Here is a 20,288-nt window from a genome sequence, read left to right as displayed (position 1 = left end):
CACTTGAATAGGCAGTGTCCTGTCTCCATACAAAGGGCTGCATACCCCCTGTAGTTCGTCTGGAGTCAGGGCCACAAAGGCAGTGCATCTGTGAACTCCAAAGGCATGCCCCTAGAAGCTTCTCCCCACTTCAAAGGCACAACTGTTTTATAAAAGAAGGACCTCAGACACCAACTCTTCAGTACCCTTCTGAACCTTTGCATACTCTGCCAGGAGGAAGGACTGCTGAGCTGCTACAAGGATTGCCACTCTTCTGGACTGCTGCTCTAAAGGAAATGCTGCCCTGCTGTGCCTACCTGCTTTCCTCTTGCCTGGGGAAGAAAACTGGACATGCAACTTCATCTTAAACCCAGGACTCCAGAGTGACTCCATGGCTAGTCTGCTGGTCTCATAATTGGAGTCTCTCAGAGACACCTCCTGGATCCAGCTGCAGTGAGTTCCTGACTAGGGGAGGGTGTAATTTTTTTATTCTGCGGGTGGAATTGTAAGAATTTTGTAATTTTGCATTACTCCTGTAACGTGGAATTACAAATAAATTCCGGCACTCCGCTCCACCAGGAGAATTAATCCAGTAATGCATTGCTTAAAAGCGGAAGAGAGCACGCCTTTGTCTAAACAGTTGCGCTTTTAGTAGATTGACGAACTTAATTATGGGGATGTAACACAATTTAGCAGGATAACACAATTTGCCAGATCCCACATTTTGGTGACGCAGGGAGGCCGGGATTAGTACTTTGGCCAACCTGTTTTTTGAGTCACCTGCTTAACCAACCAAAGAAAAAGCAGGCATTCCTCCTCCTCCCCAGTGGAGGAAGAAGGACCGGTGCAAGGGTAATCTAAAAACTACTTTTCAGGAGTTCATGCCTCGCCAACAGGCCCCTTTGCAGCACTCGAAGACAGTAGACAGAAAGAAGGCTGTGCCCCATGCACCTCACTACCTCAGGGTCTTGACATCTGACTCTGAGCGCACTCTCCTGATAGAGGGCTGTCTTGGATCGAACGGCAGGGCACCCCGCCCTCACAGCTATCTCCACCAATGGGTGGGCACAGGTGCGGGAGTGAGGATGGCGAGAAGTGGTGGTAGGAACAATATGTACAACCACCAACTCATCCCTCAGCGGCCGACGGACAGGAAATGAAGTCACCAGGCTACAGTTTGGAGGGCTCACGCCCATGGATCTCCACGGATCCTCCTAGATGAGTGCAGACAAAAAGAGCAGACCCCGACTGAGGACTTTCCTGGGCGGGGCACAACTGGGACCCACTGGAAACTGGTGGTGAGTGAAGCACCTGTAACACTGGGGTTAGGAGGTGCAGTGGATTGGGTTTCTTTCAACAGATTAGTCCGTTCTGGGTCAGGTAGTCCTGGTGCATACCAGGGAGCACAAATGGCCAGTGGTTGCAGAACACACAGGTTTGTGAACGAAATGCACGAGATTTAATTATATGTCCCTAGTGGCGCATTTGGTGATTGACCTTTTCCTTGGCATCCTGACCAGTTTGTGGGATGTACATACCCCAACTAACATAAAAAATAGCCAGTACAGTGTATTGTTCACTCTGACCTTACACACTGGGAAAGCTGTGTGAGCACCGCTATGATGTCACGAACAGATGGCCTGAACTTTTGATTTTGACCCAGTCTAGTGTGACTAGATAGTCATGGTTGGCGCGTTGTGCTTTTAGGCACTATTTTACAGTTTATTCTTTCAAAATTCATAACTCTAGTGCTACTGATTAGATTGTTGTCATTTTGGTCTTGTTTTATTTATTAAATGCTGCTCTATGTTTCTAATTTGAAGAAGGATCTTTTTTCTATAGTGTTTTCACAGATTTACTGTTTGAAGTGTTGCATACAAAATGTACACATTGCCTCTAAATTAAGCCTGATTGCTCAATACCAAGATAACAGAGTGTTGAGCACAGGTTAAATTGGGGTTTGCTGGTGCCTTACCCTGACTAGGATTTTGGTAGCTGCTTGACCAGGGCTCATACCCAAGTCAACCAGTACCCAGTTTCTAACAGACTACAACACAGCTGACAATCTGGCTTCACCACCCTTCCTCTACTATTGTCATCATCCTTTTAGCTAAGATTACAGTTACTTATAGCCACACTTCTTATAAAACCGCTTTGAAGAGCCCTGTGGGTTGCACTAGAACTCTACAAAAACAATACATATTCCAAAATAAACAGATTGTCTATTACTTTTAATAGTCAGTACTTCATTTATAAAAGAATAAGGTTTGGGCCCAGAGTTTTGCTCAGAAGCCCACTACCGGCACCTTCAAAGGTTAGAGTGTTACAAACCAAGCCTGCAGCCCTCTTAATTCCACCTCATGCCTCTTTAATACCAAGACACTCCATACCTTTTTATCTCACTATTCCAGGTTCCTGCTTTTTCCCTTTGTCACTGTTTTACTGTCTTCATCCATCTTTCCCCTTTTTTGCTTTTCTGTCTCTTGCTCTGGTATCAAAGTCTTTCAGGAAAAAATAAGTGCTAAGCCCCAAAAAATGGGTGCTGTCGGGCACAACCTGCAGCCGGGCTCTAATTAAGCACTGTTTAAGCTTAGAAACCTCCCCAATAATAATAATACTGATACTTATAAAGCGCGAACAGCTACCTCACCTGGAGGTGTCCCGGCGCTATGTGAGCAGCTTAGCAGAGCAAGTAGCAAAAAAGAGGCTTAGATTTTCTGCGTAAAGAGACACGTTTTTAATTGCTTCTTAAATCCAGATTCTGATGCTGCGGACTGGATAGAGGATGGTAAGGTGTTCCACATTTTCACTGTGCCAGCAGAAAAGGACCTGCCTCCAAGGGCCTTTCTAACTCATGGGGCATGTAACTGGAGCAGGGAGTTCGAGCGCAGGAGCCTCGCTTGGTGGTAGCGGGGGGAGTCTCAATTTTAAATATTTTGGGCAGGTACCCCGAAGTGCCCTAAAAGCCAGGGTCAGAACTTTAGATTTGATTCTGCTAGCCACTGGGAGCCAGTGCAGCTCGCGCAGATGCAGAGAGACATGCTGTCTGAAAGGGATATGCTTTATCAGTCTCGCAGCCGCATTCTGCACGGTCTGCAATCGTTGAATCAAATATTTTGGTAAACCAAGGTAGAGGCCATTCGCCTAGTCCAGCCTAGATGTAACGGTCGCATGGACTACCGCCTTGCGGCAATCTACTGGCAGTAAAGAGAGAAACTTGCGGAGATTCCTGAGTTTATGTAGATATCCTGCTGTGACCTGCTGAATGTGGGAAGAGAAGGAGAGGCTATCATCCCATCTCACCCCCAAGTTCTTTGCATTAGTGCTGGGAATCGGCGGGGGGCCCATTTCAGATGGCCACCACAGGTCCGATGGGGGTCGACTATCTTTGCCAAAGAAGACCACCTCGGTTTTACCTGCGTTCAGTTTTAATTTGTTGGTGTTCATTCAACTAGCTACATCACGGAGGCAGCCCTTAAATTTGCTAAATGCTGACTCCAACACTTCTGAATAGGGAAAGACTAGCTGTGTATCGTCAGCGTACGAAATCGCCTTTATCCCCCATTTGGCAATCAGGGTGAAAAGTGGAGCTAAATACACATTAAAAAGTAGAGGGCTAAGTGCCGACCCCTGGGGAACTCCACACCAGAGGTGTTTTGGTTTAGAGGAGAAGGGACCCAAAGCCACTTTCTGGGAGCGGTCGGTTAGATAGGAATGGAGCCAACCCAAAGCTTTATCTTTTAGACCGATATCCTCTAACCGTTGTAGCAGTCTGCCATGGTCTACAGTGTCGAACGCGGCAGATAGATCCAGGAGCACCAGCATTGCTGATGCTCCTGAATCTAAGGACCACCTAATCGACTCGGCCACCTCGATGAGGGCGGTCTCGGTACTGAAACCCGATCTAAAACCCGATTGAGTTTCATGTTGGATTCTGTTTTCCCCAACGAAGCTATTCAATTGACGTTGTATCAGTTTTTCAAGCATTTTGCCTGGGGCTGCTAATAGGGAGATTGGGCGGAGATTACTAAGGTCCTCAGGCGCACCATTAGGTTTTTTTTTTCAAGGGGAGAAGTGTGGCAAGTTTCCAACACTCAGGGAACACCCCCGATGCAATAGACGTATTCCAAATGTGTAGGAGTGTCATTGCAATTGAGCCTGACGTCAAATTCCACAGCTTAGACGGACAAGGATCGTCCGGGGCCCCAGATTTACATTTTTTTATTTCCTCCAGTGCCTCCAAGAAAGAGATAGAGTGAAATTGAGCTAGGGTTGGGGTGGGTACGCTATCTTCAACCGTGTCCGCCATTACTGTGGGGCCAGGATCGGTAAAAGTATCGTAAACTTTCGTAATTTTATTGTCAAAGAAGTCCGAGATGTCTTCGCAGAGTGTCTCTGAAGGAATGACTTCTGTCTCAATGACTCTCGGCTTAAAAAAAGATTGGACAATCTTAAAGACTTCTTTGCTCAATTGCTCAGCTTGCTGGATGGAGGTCGCAATAAAACGTTTTTTGGCTTTTTTTATAGATTTATGAAGATCACGGAGGGCTTTTTTATAGCAAATTTTAGCTGATTCACAATAATTTACTCGCCATGCGCGCTCCAGTCTCTTACAGTTGCTTTTTCCAGCCATCAGTTCTGAAGAGAACCAGGGGGCGGAGGGTGACTCTCTGCGTGACGTGGAGAGTTTTGCTGGGGCGATGGTCTCCACCGTTTTGCCTATCTATAGATACAACGCCACTGCATCTGTATTCACGTCCGTGGTCAGAGCTGGTGGATCAATTGCCAGGGCAGGGCCTAGGGTGTCTACTGATATGTTCTTCCATTGTCTGCGCACATAGGAGCGTCTCCCATTTGCCTGATTACAAGAAGGCAGTGTAATTAAAAAAGAAATAAAAAAATGATCAGACCAGAGCAGTGGCTGCGGGGTCTCTACTATCGTGTCAGGGATGTTGGAAAAGATCAGATCTAGCATATGACCTGCCCGGTGTGTTCGCCCGGTGATAATTTGTGTTAAATTAGCTGCATTCAAGGTCGTCATAAGTTGAACAGCCTGGGGACAACTAGGCCTATCTGCATGAACATTGAAATCCCCAACTATAATAAAGTGAGGGTGAGCTACAGAACTTTGGACAATGAAGTCCATTAGTTCACAGGTGCTAAGTGAGGCGCAGTCCGGGGATCTATAAATGATCAGGCCGGCTAGCGACAGCTGGGGGTTTATTTGCAAACAGAAATATAGCCCCTCAATGCCGGTGATAGTGGTGGGTATAGAGGACGTTAACGTGTATTTGTCCTCAAAAATAAAAGCCACCCCGCCACCCCTTCTAGTCTGCTCTCTATTAGCAAAGCTCATTTTAAAACCCAGAGGGACAGCCAGGGCAATGGAGGCCAGGTTATCTTCGTTCAGCCACGTTTCTGTAAGAAATAAAGCGTCCCACTCTGAGTCCGCCAGTAGCAGCCAAATATCGTCAGCATGCCTCGGGAAAGATCTACAATTTAATAGGCCAGCCCTAAATATTGTCTCAGAGGAGCCATCTGTAGATTTGTTTTTTGATTTTGAATTTAGATTATTTGTCATAGAGTCATCGCATAGTGCCTTGCCGCAGAGCAAGCACACCTGCGGTAACTCGAATCTTGCCAGGTCAAGCCTAGTCGTCTGGCACATCTTATCTGTATTCATCACCAGTAAGTCAGACCTAGACCAGAAAGTCCTCTTGATATCCCTGCACTCACCGACAGCATGGCTGGCGCTGGACGCGATCCGGCCGTGGACGGGCGCAGACGGGCTTGCCTTTGGTGCGCCGCCCCCATTTCCTTCTTATAGGGAGAAAGGCCAGGAAGTGAGGCGAAGGAGGGGGAGGAGTCGCGTCCCTCCGTTCAACCGGCACCAGCAGCCGTGACGGACCGGGGACCGACGGAAATCAGGGTAAATGGAAGGGGATGTGCAAAATGAAGCAAAGCACACACAGTATTACACAAACACTACATCAAAGATTAAAAGCAATTGGATAAAAAGCAGTTCTGCATCGAGGAAAGAGCAGTTCTTCAATCAAACAGTCTCTCTCTTTAAAAGTATGCCTCTCGCCACTAGCGCGGTGCTCGCGCTTCTCACACCAGCGCGGCCGGGCTCCCTCAGCTTTTAACTGTAATGAGGGGGAGGAGTCGCTCAATACAGAGTCAATTTTGTTATTCTGCAACTCAAAACTTAAATCATGTTCTTTTCTTTTGATCATGCCTTGTATTTTGTTAAAATATATCAATAAAAACCTATTTTTATAGGATATAATGTCAAACATTTTATGAAGTTTTGATTACAATGTCCTTTCTAAAAACTGTTAATATCTGCTATCGTGTGTACATTTGTGAACAAATCTCTTACTGTTTTATAAGTTATCTGTATATATTTGAGAACGATACTCAATGAAATATTTCTTCACTAATAAAACAAATAAATAAAACCAAAGATCAAAACAGAAAAAAAATCAAATAAATATGAATACATTGTATGTATTATTATACTAACCATGTGCTGATGTGCGTTTGCTTGTTTGCTTGTCACTTCAAAGCAGTGATTGTTTTAAGCGAGAAATGAATCTACATTTAAAAAGTAGTACATGAATTATTTGTTTTACTTTAAACAAGTGCCACGTGAGACATGAGTGCTGATTCTCATTTTTGATTGCGTCATATTTTCATTAACACTCTAAAGCGGTCTCTTGATTGCATGAGAGCTAAAAGGATAAAAAATAAAATAAATAGCACACATACAAATATACAAATGTGAAAAGGACACCTGGAAGTAATTTTAGCTTGTAAATCAGATGCATTTTTAGCACGGATATAGGAATAGCAGCTCTCAGAAATGATTGAAAGTGACAATGGGCTGTAACCTTGATAGATGCTGATGGGATATGATCAAAAAGTAATGTTATGACAGCGAAAACAAAATGTGCTGAAAACTTTTCAAAGAGACAATTACTTGGGGTTAATGCTCAGACAAAACTATAGTACGGCCAGCACTAGCAGCCAGTAATGTGCAGCTCCAGCAACCTTTCACCAAGTATCACGCCAATCACATCATTTAACAACTTTTTCAAGTTCGTTTAAAAAATAGATACCCTTGCAATAGTCTTTCCAGCCAAAGATGAAAGGGTGACCACATACTTTTTTTTTCTTCAGGTCTATATAGTGCGAACTTGGCCAGAAGGTATTGGAGCGCTTTACATGAGCACCGGTTACATTACACAAGGGCACTGTTGTGGCACTCCCCCCCCCTCAACCCCCCTACCCCCACACATCGGGGTGGGGGGCCTTTAGTGGTATCACAGGCTGGAGAACTTCCCCTGGGCACCGGAAGGGAATTCTGACCGGAGGAGAACAGTGACGTCAACTGAGGCCGCGAGGCCCTCATATGACCATATAAGGTGCAGTCTGCAGTAGGGTAACCCTCTTCGTCCCCTCTAGCGCCTACAGGACAGTACGGACCAGCATGAATTTTGGTATTCAAAGGGAGGTTAAGTGATTTGGCCATAATCACAGGATGCTGAGCTGACGCAGAGGCTCAAACCTGGTTCCCCAGCTCCAAAGGCAGTAGCTTTGTCCATAAGGCCCCCACACCCTCTCGATTCATCCAGCGTAAGAAGTCTCTCCCCCGCTCATACTTAGATCAAGACTCTCATACAGTGCAAGAGGTCTGGTTGGGAAAGACCTAAAATGAACTTAGTTTCAGCTTACAGCCCACCCACTGCTTACCATTGGTTATTTTTGTTGTCATTCTCATTTGCTTGCTTCTTATTCGATGGCTTGCCTTCCTTTTGTGTCTGTACTTCCCCCCCAGAGCATATTCTCTTTACTTTCATTCAGCTAAAGCACCCCATGGAGACCCAAAAGCATAGGGAACCCAAAGCAGCATTGACCATTTTGTCAAACAGGCCTCCACCCCGGTGGGTGGGTGGGGGGGCGGGGTGCAAGCATGCCATGCTTAACAAAACCGGCCCCCAGCACTGCCACTTTTGTTACTGGGGGCTGGTGCAAAACCAGCACCCACCCTTCCAACCTCCTAGGCAAACCCCCCGGCGCCTTCTATGGCTAGTCCGGCGCCTGCATAGAGTACATACGTTTAAAAGCTCTCTCCTTTGCATGCTGTTTCCATGTCAAATACCATTCCTCTTTGCCCCCCATTTTGCAGTCTCTCTCGTGTGCTGCTCTCTCTCTTGTGCTTTCCCCCCATACTTCCTCATCAGTGATCTCTTTCTTGTGCACATCTCCCTCGCCATGTGTTGCTCTCTCTTTTGTGTGCTTCTTTTCTACTTCTATGTCCACCCTCTACTCTATTCCTTCTCCCCATTCTCGCGGTCCTTTTTTGTATTTATTTATTGCTTTTGTGCTTAAAAAAATATATATTTACTGATTCTAGAGGCGTATGCCATCTTACATAAGTAAATGAGAAAAGTGAAATGGCGCATACATGCGTGGAGATACATCTGTGCTCGTGTGCACCTACTGAATGATGTGGACAATAGTGGTCATACCATGGTGCCTTTTTCTTCATTTTTTTCATGGTGTGCACAGCATTGGCAAAGCCAATAGGGCCAAAAGGCAAAACCGATTGGCTTTACCAATGCTTGGATTATTTGCAGCTATCTTATGCTATGCTCCACAGTTCACAGCTCAGGAAAGCAGCCATCATTGACTTCAACCCCTCTAGAAATTGCCCAGTTGCCCAGCTCGCAAGCTGGCCATGCCAGCAGTGAGTGTGGGTAGTTGATCAAGATATAATTTTATGATCTCTAAATTTGACCAGAGGTTGTAGCCTGGGCACATTGTACAGAGGCAATTAGGGAAAGGTCCTACAAATTACCTTGCAAGGTATGGACAGAGTTTTATGTTTCTTCTACCAGGAGCTGTTGCGATTCCTTTAGGGCTGGAGTGATCAGATAGTATCAGGTAACCGTAAGTCTTAAAGCTGAGTGTCATTGTGACAAATTATACAAACTTTCACATCCTCTATTTGGAAACATTTATTCATCTACTGCCACCTGATTCTGTATCCTCACAGTTGCTCCACCTGGGCTGCCAATACAGTGCTTAATTTGTGATACAATTAAGTGCCAGGGCCCTAGTTAGGAGGACAATCAGCATGCACCACCCATTGCCCCTGCCAGTGCTGCCAACAACAGTACCAACACAATTACTAACCCTCACACTCGTACACGTGTGACAATTCAGACTATTCCAGGCACCCAGAGCTATAAGAATGGCTTGGGTGAAGGGTATTAGTCATTTAAATGTAGGTTGAATGAACAAACAGCTGTTGTTGTGCTCAACACTAAATTAGACAAACAGCACCACCATGTGGCAGACTGTCATAAGTGCATGTGTGAACAATTAAGTGCTGGTGCAGAGCATGGAAACCACTGGCTCAAATTAAGCACTGTGCCAAATGGAATGAGCTGTGTAGCAAGACTTACCTGAGCAGGTTGGCACATGGGCCCGGCCAGCGGCAGCTCTGGTACACTCTCTGGATCACTGTCTCAGAGCCATTATGCACCTGGCAAGAAACAGTCCTCGTCACAGTGTTCTGGCACCAGTTCCTGCAAAGAGAACACCTTGGGATTAGATTTTAGTAGCTATCAGTCTCAGATCAGCAGAAGAACCATAACAGACAATGGAGTTCTGTAGTCTAAATATACTATGGTGACCCAGCACTCAGCAAAATATGTGATGCACTATGTACGAGCATCTGATGCAAACATTCATGGGTCAATCCAGTGATAGTTTGATAAAGAAATTTAACGAATTGCACAAAGTTGTATTTTGCAAATGAGTTCCTCTAGCAGGAAACAAGCAAATTGTAGGGTTAGGCAACAATGGAAGCCAACATGGGGGTTATGAGGCAGAGGAAGCTTTATTCTGCAGAGGGTAGTAATGCAGTCGACATTAATAACATCATCATGGTAACTCACTGTAATATGGATGCTTGTGTGGATGGACTACTCACAAACTGGAGCTTGGGTTAAAGTGGGAACCGTGTCCCTGGCACTTGCCATCAAAAAACACTATGGTACTTTGCGATAATACTAGCTGTACCCATAGCCATGTGAAGGATATCTGGGGCCTGGACATGTCCCAATTTTTGGCCTCTTATGGCGAACAACCTTAATTCAATACATGATTTTTGCTAATTCAGGTCCTCCTGTTGAGGATCAATATTAAATATGTGTGTACATTTTTCAGAAATGGGGCATGCAAACAAAACTATAAAGAACAACCTGGTTGTCATCAGCCATCTAAATAAGCTAAAAAAAGTCGAAATATGCATCAAGGATGCCATTTGTTTAGTTATTGTTTGATCTAGCTTTTTTTCTGTTGTGTCCACAGACATCTTTAGCTGTATGTTGTGGAAGGACCTACAGTGTACAATACCAATAGTAAGAGTTAGCTTTGTGTCAGGACACTGCTGATGATTGGTTGGCGTTCTTGTCCGTCTCTTTTTATATCCAATTGCCTTTCTACCTCATCTGGAGTATAGGTGTTTATGTTTGATGTTTTACGGTGTTTCTATTTGGTGTTTTACAGTCTTTCTATTTGGAGGATTTCTATCCATTGCCTTGCCACAACTTGATTTTACTGTAAAACTGTAAAAAAACTGTAAAACTTGATTTTATGGTAAATTCTGTGTCAAAACAGTCTGTTAATTCCACTGTAGGGAAGAAAAGGAAAAGGTAACCCAGTGGATGTTTAGTGGGTTAGTGCAGAATATTAATCAAGATATATTCACATGGCACTTGAAATTATAGCTCTAATTATCAAATATTAATTATCATGAATAAACTGGTCTTTACAACTGGCATTTTGCAACAGAGAAAATCAAAGCACTGCTCAGAGGGTTGCCATCATTCCATTGGGTGAAAGCTGATACATTTCTGCTTGGATCACTTCACCTTCTTTGTCCCTCTCACCTTTCTATCTGAACACGTCTCAGGCTGGACAAGTGGATGAAGAGCAGAGGCCAGGGGTGCAGTGTAGTCTGAGAGGTGAAATAGTAGGAGAATGGAGGTAGAGCTATAGATTAGGCAGAGGTGTAGGTGTTGAGAGATTCAAGCCCAATATAGAAACGTAATGCAGTCAGAAAGACAAACATTAAGGTAGAAAGAGGAAGAGGTAGTATGAGAAAGAGGCAGTAATGCCTACAGAGGTAGAGAGGGAGGTAAAGAGTTATGTGGAGCTAAGGATAGGGAGGGAAAGAGGTGGAGGTAGGCAGGGAAGAAAGGGGAGGCACAAAGCGAGAGAGTTTTCTGACTCTTCTTATCACTTTGCCTAGAGGGGGGAGACACTTGGAAGATGGGGGCCGACGCAATTGCCCCTGCCTCACAGCAGCTCTGGTTGTGCCCGCATTCACAGTGACGTGGAAAGGCATCGACGCTGGGTTTGACATTAATAATATGCACAAAAGTGCCCTTGTTTAAGGGTTATTGTTCATGATGTTATAAACCTGAGTAGAACAGAAGTGTGAGGGATTCAACGAGGGTTGATGCTGATAGGCGCAGTTTAAAGTCACTGCTTCTTCAATCTTCTCCCTGTAAATCTAGTAACACTTGTCTGATGGGAGCAGGAACCCCGGCTACAGCAAAATACTTTCATTATATACCATTCAAACACTATTGGCTCTGAGATATTTTGATAAACCCCTGATGCCATAATGTGTGCACACAGCACCTTCCCCATCAGATACAGACATGATGCAGAAATGGCTCTTTCATTGGCTTTAAACTCTGCAAGAATGTAAACACTGTAATAAAGGTTCTTGGTATTTTTCAGAAATGCCTCCATTGATTTAACTCAATTTGCTGGTTCAGTGACCTTGGGATATGAGTTCATACTTGCGAGGTGCTCGGTGTCCATCATCACTCCAGGGGGCCGGTGTGGGAAAGCTCAAGAAATCTGACAGGCATGAGAGTCTAGACATCCAGACACGAGGGGATGAGGCTGGAGGACATTGGATGGGCAGGCAGGCACAGCAGGGGGCCAAGGGCAGCACAGACGCCTATAATATTAGGCACAGCATGCCTGGCTTTGGAAACATGCTCAGTATGTATTGTCCTTTTGGAAACTATGTCAAAGGGTGAAGATGGTCGATTGATACCGTTTGGCCACCCTCTACTGGGAAACGCAGACAAATAAACACAATGTACAGAGAGCTGTATGGAAACATTCTGCTGTGGCCTATTGAGGGGAATTGGCAGCTGTAGCTGTTTTGCAGATGGGATGGGGTCTATCCAGAGAAATGGGGACCTGCCTCAGTTATCACTTGTGATATCAGTTACATATTGATCAGTCCCCACCAGGGAGTTCAGTGTGCAGCAGTGAGAGGAGTCCACATAGAGAGGGCCGTCCTCTTTGTTAAGGTCACAAATATGTTCAAGGTCATATGTGCAGTAAAAGTTGGAACTACAGTGAAGGTCACTTTTGATATTAATGCCAAGTAGGCCTCTTATTTAACAAGCATTGGCAAAGCCAACAAGTCTCGCCTATTCAAGAGCTATTGTCTTTGCCATTGTGTTTTGACCATGTTGCACACTAGCGTGGCTGCCGTTCAGCATGGCAAAATGTTAATGATGTAGTAGAATGCCAACCAGTGGAGTAGAGCATTGTAGAGTGGAGTGGCACAAAGTGTTGTGAATTGGATTGGAATAGTGTGGACTCGTGTACAGTGGAGTGGCGTGCAGTAGAGTGGACTGGTTTAGTGTGCATAGGCGTAGAGTGTTGCAAAGTATTGTGGCGTAGAGTGCAGCAGCATAGAATTCAGAGGCCTACAATGCAGCATCGTAGACTGCAGTGACATAGATTAGAGTGTTGCATAGTAGAGTGCAGGAGTGCAGAGTGGAGTAGATTGGATTGCCATAGAGTACAATGGCATAGAGTGTAGTGGAGTAGAGTGGCACACAGTGCAATGGCATAGAGTGGTGCAGGCTACAGTAGTGCAGAGCAGATTATAGTGCCATAGAGGGCAGTGGCGTAGAGTGTAGTGCTGCACAGTGCAGTGGCATAGAGTGAAGTAATGCAGAGTAGAGTGGCGTAGAGTGCATTAGCATAGTATGCAGTAGTGTAGTGTAGAGTAGCATTGAGTACAGTGTTGGAAAGTAGAGTGTCATACAGTGCAGTGGTGTAGAGTGGAGTAGAGTGTATTGACGTAGAGGTTAGTGGTGTTGAGTAGAGTGGCATAGAGTGCAGTGGCAGTGTGGACAGTTTTGTAGAGTAGAGTGCAGTGGGGTAGAGTGCAGTGGCATAGAGTACAGAGCTGCAGTGTAGAGTGCAGTAGTGTGGCGTGGCATACAGTAAATTGGACTGGTGTCCAGTGCATTGGCGTAGAGTGTTGTTGCGTAGAGTGCAGCAGGATAGGATTCAGAAGCTTACAATACAGCAGCATTGATAAGAGTGGTGCATAGTAGAATGCAGTGGTGCAGAGTGGAGTGGTGCAGAATAGAGTAGCACAGAGTGGCACAAAGTGCAGTGGTGAAGAACAGTGTAGTGTGGTGTCGAGTAGAGCGGCAGAGATTGCTTTGGAGTAGAGTGGTGCCAAGTGGAGTGGTGTATAGTGCAGTCATGTACTGTGGAGTGATGCAGGGGCCAAGAGAGCAATGATGCAGAGTAGAGTGGCATGGAGTACTTTGGCATAGATTGCAGTAGAGGAGAGTAGCAAAGAGTTCAGGGGTGGAGTGTGCAGTGTTGCAGAGCAGAGTGTCACAGAGAATAGTGGTGTAGAGTGCCATAGAGTGCATTGGCGTAGTGAGCAGTGGAGTAGAGTACAGTGGTGTAGAGTAGAGTGCAATGGTGTAGACTGCAGTGCTTAAAAGTAAAGTGGCATAGAGTGGAGTAGCAGAGTGGAGTAGAGTGGTGTAGAGTGCAGTTGCGCAGAGAGCAGTGGTATAGAGTAAATTGTTTCATCATAGAGTGAAGTGGCGTGGAGTGGCGCAGGGTAGAGTGGAGTGGCGTAAAATAGAGTGGCGTAAAGTGTAATGGCATGCTGTTAAGTGGTGTAGAGTGCAGTGGCAGAGTGCCGTAGTGTAGGGTAGATTAGAGTGGCGTACAGTGGATTAGCATATAGTGCAGGCGCAGAGTTGAGTATTACAGAGTAAAGCGTGTTGACATAGAGTGCAGTGTTGCATAGTGGCACAGAGTGGAGGTGTGCAAAGTAGATTGGAGTGGCCTAGACTGGAGTGGTGAAGAGTACAGTGGTGTAGAGAAAAGTGGCGTAGAGTGCATTAGCATAAGATAGAGTGGTGCAGAGTAGAGTACAGAGGCATAGAGTGAAATGGCGTAGAGTCCAGTGGCATAGAGTTGTGCAGAGGAGAGTGCAATGGCATTGGGTGGTGCAGAGTAGAGTGGAGTGGGGTGGCGCAGTGTGGAGTATGCATGGTGTGATAGCGCACTGCCATTACAGACAACTCATTTTCAATTGAAATGACCATTACATTTGCACAGACATACAGTATTACTAATAAAATGATACAGCGCACAAACGATAAAGTGTTAAATTATTTGTTTCCAACACACTTCAGAATTAAGAAAAACTTTGCTTTGTTTGAGCGTTCCTTATTCTGATATGTTCTGAAATTTTTGCAAAGTTCATTTAAATGTTGTTGTGTGCCCAGAAAAAAAACTTTCCTGCCTCTAGTATCCAGCAAGATTGTCACATAAATGTTCTCACTTTGAAGTCAGAGAAAGAAAAGTAAACCCCAAGCTCCCTCAGAAGCAGAGCCTGACATTTGATCTCGGTCTTTGAATGCACAGCAAATGTGACAAAATAAAAACCAGATTTTTCAGTCATGTATAAAGAAAATAGCACTTGTGGAAGAATACAAGGGGATTTTGTGTGATAAGGCTTTGGTTCTTGAAAGGGTTGAACTCAAGCTGGACAGTCTAAAACAAATACAAAGCAGGCCAATGTGAGTTAGAAACCAGAAAGCCAGTGGTAAGCAACAGAGGATGGGGAGAATGTATTTCTAGGAAAGATTTCTGAATGGCCCCAAGATGCCTTTAACGAATCAAACAGCTTTGCTGGCTGTTAGGTTTCGAACTAAAAAACCCTCAGCTGCGCTTTCTAACCAACCAATTTGCATCTAAAGAGATTAGATAATGTCAATCATTATGTGCTTTGACTGAAGAACCATACCTACTACTAGAGGACAGTGCTGCATGATTTACCTGCTGCTGTGATGTTCAAATAACAAACTGCACCCAGTACCGCCCTGAACTCTCTGCTTAAAAGCTTTGGACTCGTTAGCACAAGCTCGCAGATCACACCTGCCCTCATAGGAGGTCTACCCTCAAGAGTTATGCTCTACTTCTATGAACACCGCTCTACCTTTATCATGATTCATTCCTTGTGTGTTCGTTTCAACTACAAGCAACAAATTATGAAGCCTCACTCCTAAAATGTATATAAATATATTAAAATACATTTACCAAGTGGTGCTGTAGTCCTTCGTACTTGCATGCCACCCTCTGGGACTACGCGCTAAAAAGTCGCTGTACCTCTCGTAACTGCCAGTGTCAGTTTCACCTAGAATCATAGTAAAACATTTTCTTTGTTGCACTTAGTTTTCCTTCTTTTTATTAAAAACTGTAGAATCCTCATAAGCCTATAGCTGATTCATTATGATTCTAGGTGATACTGACACTAGAAGTTACGAGAGGGGCCGCAACTTTTTACTTTTTTCTACTGTTGAGAGACCCAGTTGTGTTGTGTTTTTGTTGCCATTTGGTACACAGTCTTGTTTTTAATGAATTTTTTTTTGTCATGTGACCACAGGTATGAGTGCTCAACAAGCAAGGTGTTGTATCGTCCCACACTAGCCCTGATGAAGTTGCCGGAATAATAGTAGGCAACGAACCATGTTGGCCCATATTGCGATGAATGGCCAATTAGATGCAGTTTTTAAGTGAGGACACTTACTGCACTGAATAAATTCCTTACGCAAGTAAGCAGTACCTCCTTTCAATATTGAGGATTGCAACTCCTCCTCTTTTGTGTTGTTTGTGGGACTTGGTAGGCAATCAGTGATTCTTGCACATATTGTGTTGTCTTTTTCACTCATTTTCTCATAGATTTCTCAGCCCAGAGGAATCTCTTTACTTTCATCTTTTTCTTTAAATAGGAAAGCTACAGATGATGATAGTGTGGGCATACTGGTAAACATGTGGCAGCAGCCCCCCTTTGGTGTTACTACCGTGAGGTGCTGCCCATTCTTTCACATATTTTTTTCACAAAGTTGTGTGGCGATATATATATTTTTCTCAAAATTCTCTTTTTTTGGCTTGTTGAAAAACTGTGATGAATGATAAAGTTGAATATAAGTTCTGAACAGTAGGACATACAGGCAAGTAACAATTGTACTGCCTGTAAGGGTAATTTTTATCCCTGGTCCTTGGAATTATAAGATACTGTTCTGAGTAGGTCAGATCTTATTGAGATACATTTTTGAGTGGGGGCGTCCTGACTACTTACCCCTTGGTGCTCCTTTTTGTTATACAGGTCTATTCAGGACAGGTCTGGCTACCTAAGTCTGGATTACCCAAACCCTCCGAGTTAATTCAAAAAGAAAAGTAGGACTACCAGCAAGGGCATTGAAAATAGAAAAAAGACTGTGTTGTTCAAAATTGTATTGTATCATGGGAAGTTGAAATATCGCCTGCTTAGTAGTTGTTCAAATGTGATGTTATCACATGGTATTCAATTATTCAGTTATTTGGTATGCACAGAGTTTCTCCTATTCTATGTGCTTTTGTTCAGAAATGTGCCTGGCTTCCTCCCTAACTGCAAGGCTCATTAGGCTGGGAAATATATTCGTTCTTAAATTCTTAAATTTTAACATGCCCCATAGACATCTTTCTTTTGATGAATGTGTCGAGCTTTGTACCTCTCTGTGTCAATTACAGCTCTACTATTTTGGGAATTTCAGTTTTGATGATGTTTGTGTGTGCTGATTGCTTAGAATTGCAAGACATGTTGGGAAGTTTCATTGTCCACCTGTAGATTGTTTTGTGAGTACAATGTGAGTATTTAATTTCAACTCCATATGTTTTTATATCTGGAATCTGGTTAACAATTTGGGGAAGAGAATGTAGAATCCATAAGCCTGGTACTGGAGTAGATACATGCCAGTTGTGTATGTCCGGGTATCAAAGTTGTGGGGAAATTAGTACGCTGTCACGAGAGATACAAGTTAAGTACACGTGTGTGTATTGGTGGGAACTGGGGAAAGAGCATTGCCCCATCGCTACAGATTGTACGGGAGAGTACCCTATGGTATGTGAAACTGGGGACGGTTAGTATGCTGTCATGAGAAGTTGTACAAGGAGTACCCCATGGTGTGTCAAGTTGAGGAAGAATAATACCAAGTTGTGATGCATTGCATAGGGCAATATTCTATGGAGTGCTAAATTGGGGAAGAGTAGTGCACTGTCATGAGAAGGTGCATGGGAGTATCCCATAGGTCCAATGTGGGAGAGAAGTACCAAGTGAAAAGAGGTTGCAAGGGAAAGTTCCCCCTGGATTGAAAATATGAAGACGTTTGGTACCCCTTAATCAAGGCCACTGGAATCATGCGGCAGAGGAGGGCCAAATTACTCGGTGGGGTTGAGTAAATTATTCGGCAAAAAACACCAAATTATGCGGCATTATGCTGCACACTTTGTGATAGTATTACTTCATTGTTTTGTCAATAATAAATGTGTTAACTCTGGGCATTAGTTGCACCTGTTTGGTACCAGTTTAATAAACAATATGTAACAGCAAGGTGACCAGTCCATCTTTGTAAAGATTAATCCGTTTAAACTAGAACAACATTTTCTGGGTTGAAAATATGCAGATTATGCAGAATATAATGGTTTATGTGGCAAATGAGGCACATCTATATTTATGCGAAAATCGCCACACAATCGCGTCATTCCAGTGGCCCTTCCCATAGTGTTGTGGGTGATAGTAACACATTTCACTAGACTATTCATTCTGTACAAATGGAAAGATTGCAGAGGTGTGTTGTACAGGAGACTTAGAACGTTTGTAATTATTTTGTGATGCATTTTATTAATTGCATATAGTGAAGCTGGTAAGTGTTGTGTGATTGGTAGTATCTGATGTAGCACTAGTGTGTTGTAAGGGAGTACATCTTTTCCTGCTGATGCGATCTTGTGTCAATTGTCCTGATATTTTCTGGTGCATTATCCAGAGGATGCAGATGAAGTGCTTTCTTCGGCCTGAAGTTGGTCATGTTGGTTTGGCCTGCTAGTGTGACTTGGTGTGGGGTGTGTTGGAGTGCCAGGCAGCACAGTTGTACAGATGTGAGCGGTGCTGTCCGTTAACCTTGTGGGGATGTGTGTGTCGCTTGTGGAAGAAGGAGAAGATATGAGAGTTTGCTGTGCTGCATAGTTTAGTAATTAGAGAGGGATGTGCGAGGACATGGTGTATGAGTACCGTTGTGATTATATGCTTTCGTTAGAGTCTGGCTACAGGTATTTTGGAGTTATGAGGTATGGTTTAACTTTCTGGTTGTGTTTTGTGCCTTGGATGTGTGGATTTATTGATAGAGAAGAAACCGACTGTTGAAGGAAGCAATGGGCTCTGTGCCCTGACTCTCGCGTGACTGGGTGTCCGTGACTAGATGTCCTACATGAATAAATGTTGCGAGTGTGCAGACATGTGGTGGTAGGTTCTCCTGTCCAATGAGGTCATATAAGACTTGCATGTCTAGGACTGTTGTTGCAATAGCAGTCAACGCATAGTTGTTGTCCTGTAGGTTCTTGGTCTAAACTTTAGGTGTGTAGAGCCTCGTGTCTTCTTGACCCATCACAGAGTTTGTTTGATTGTTCTTCGCTGTCTCTGTGCGTCTGCATAGGTATCGAAGAGTTTACGAGGTGGTAGTTGGGTTAAGGTGTAAGCTGGATACGTTGGAGATTGAGTGATTGTGAATGACTGTAGCTGTACTTTATATGCACGGGAAAGGATATTGTTTGTTTTGTTGTTTGTAATACGGGGCGGTGTGCAGTATGCTTTTATCTCTGTCCGTGTATGCGTGAGCGGCAATCTGGAATGCTGAGAGTGAATGGTATAATGAAGTGTTGGTGCGTGGACTGCAGCGGAAACGAGGAGAGAGGGGAAATTGAGGGCAGAGCGGAGCCCTGAAAAGATCTACCTGCTGTTGCAGTAACCAAAGGGCCTAGAATGAAATAATGTAATTACCTCCCACCTGCGTAACTCCAGACTCTTGTATAAAAACCCCGCCTTCTAATTGCAACAGTGTGATTCAATGAGTCTAGGCACACTTTCATTCTTAAAATTGCTATTTCTCTGTTTTGCTGTTCTTAATTTTTTTTTTTTTTAATAATCCTTAACTTGTGCAAAAAAAAGATTGTTTTTATTGAGCTATAGAAGTATTTCCCCCCAGCAATCTGTAGATCACTGCGAGGACCAGATGGTAATCCTCTCCCAGAGAGCTGGACTGCAAGAGTAGCAGGGGGTAGATATGTGTTATGAATATAAATAAACACCAAATCACAATGATGGGAGGAGAGAGAGAGCAAGGACGTATCTCCCTCTGCTACTCTCAAGTCTTGAGCAAGAGGTAAACAATTGTGGCTTCCATACATAAACACAACATAACATTTTAAATAAACAAAAAAATAAAATAAGCATGCCCTTAAAAGGCAGCAGCATAGACGAGGGCAAAAAGTAATACAATGGCAACCTCTAACCGTAAAACTGCCAAATACAATAGATTATTGTTTGCACGCCCAAAAGAGGATTTAACTGCTAAGAAACTTGAATGGACAACAAAGAGCTGGTAACGGAGAGGAGCACAGGCTGGCAAGAGATGCTTGGAAGAGAGACAGACCGATATTAGGCGGGAAGATGACAGGATGTGGTGGCATTAGGCGGGGATTAGCCGACGTCCCACTGAACATGCAACCGCTGTCGGTGCTCACATGGCTGAGAACAGATGGCGGGGACGTCACACTACCGTGCTGAGCTTTAAATAAAGGTATATCAGGTGACATCGTGGAAACAGAAGAATCATTGAACCCGATGGACACAGGCTTCTGCCAATGCTTATGAAGCGCTGTTAAGTCATTACATTATGAAGCAACTGGGACGGCTTCTTGGCTCACTGCAGGACAGAGCAGCAGGACGGACTGGGGAGACTGGGCATGGGGCAGCGGGAGGCATGCCGCAATCTCCGAACCCATGGTTGAGGGGAGTGGACATTCCAGTGCTACAGCAGCACCTAGCGGTCAGGGAGGGCGTG

General features: G+C 44.3%; 1 protein-coding gene across 1 annotated transcript in view; it reads right to left on the bottom strand.

Annotated features, from left to right (window-relative positions):
• Positions 1-20,288, bottom strand: part of COL26A1 (collagen type XXVI alpha 1 chain) — a 715,305-nt gene that overhangs the window by 546,567 nt on the left and 148,450 nt on the right. Inside the window, exon 2 of the mRNA XM_078679370.1 lies at positions 9,453-9,575. Coding sequence (XP_078535496.1) covers positions 9,453-9,575 — 123 coding nt within the window. The remainder of the gene's footprint in view (positions 1-9,452; positions 9,576-20,288) is intronic.

The sequence above is a fragment of the Lissotriton helveticus genome, chromosome 3_1, assembly GCF_964261635.1.
Source record: "Lissotriton helveticus chromosome 3_1, aLisHel1.1, whole genome shotgun sequence".
Classification (NCBI taxonomy): domain Eukaryota; kingdom Metazoa; phylum Chordata; class Amphibia; order Caudata; family Salamandridae; genus Lissotriton; species Lissotriton helveticus.
Note: the sequence above shows the minus strand (reverse complement) of the source record. Positions and strands in the feature narration are given on the sequence as shown.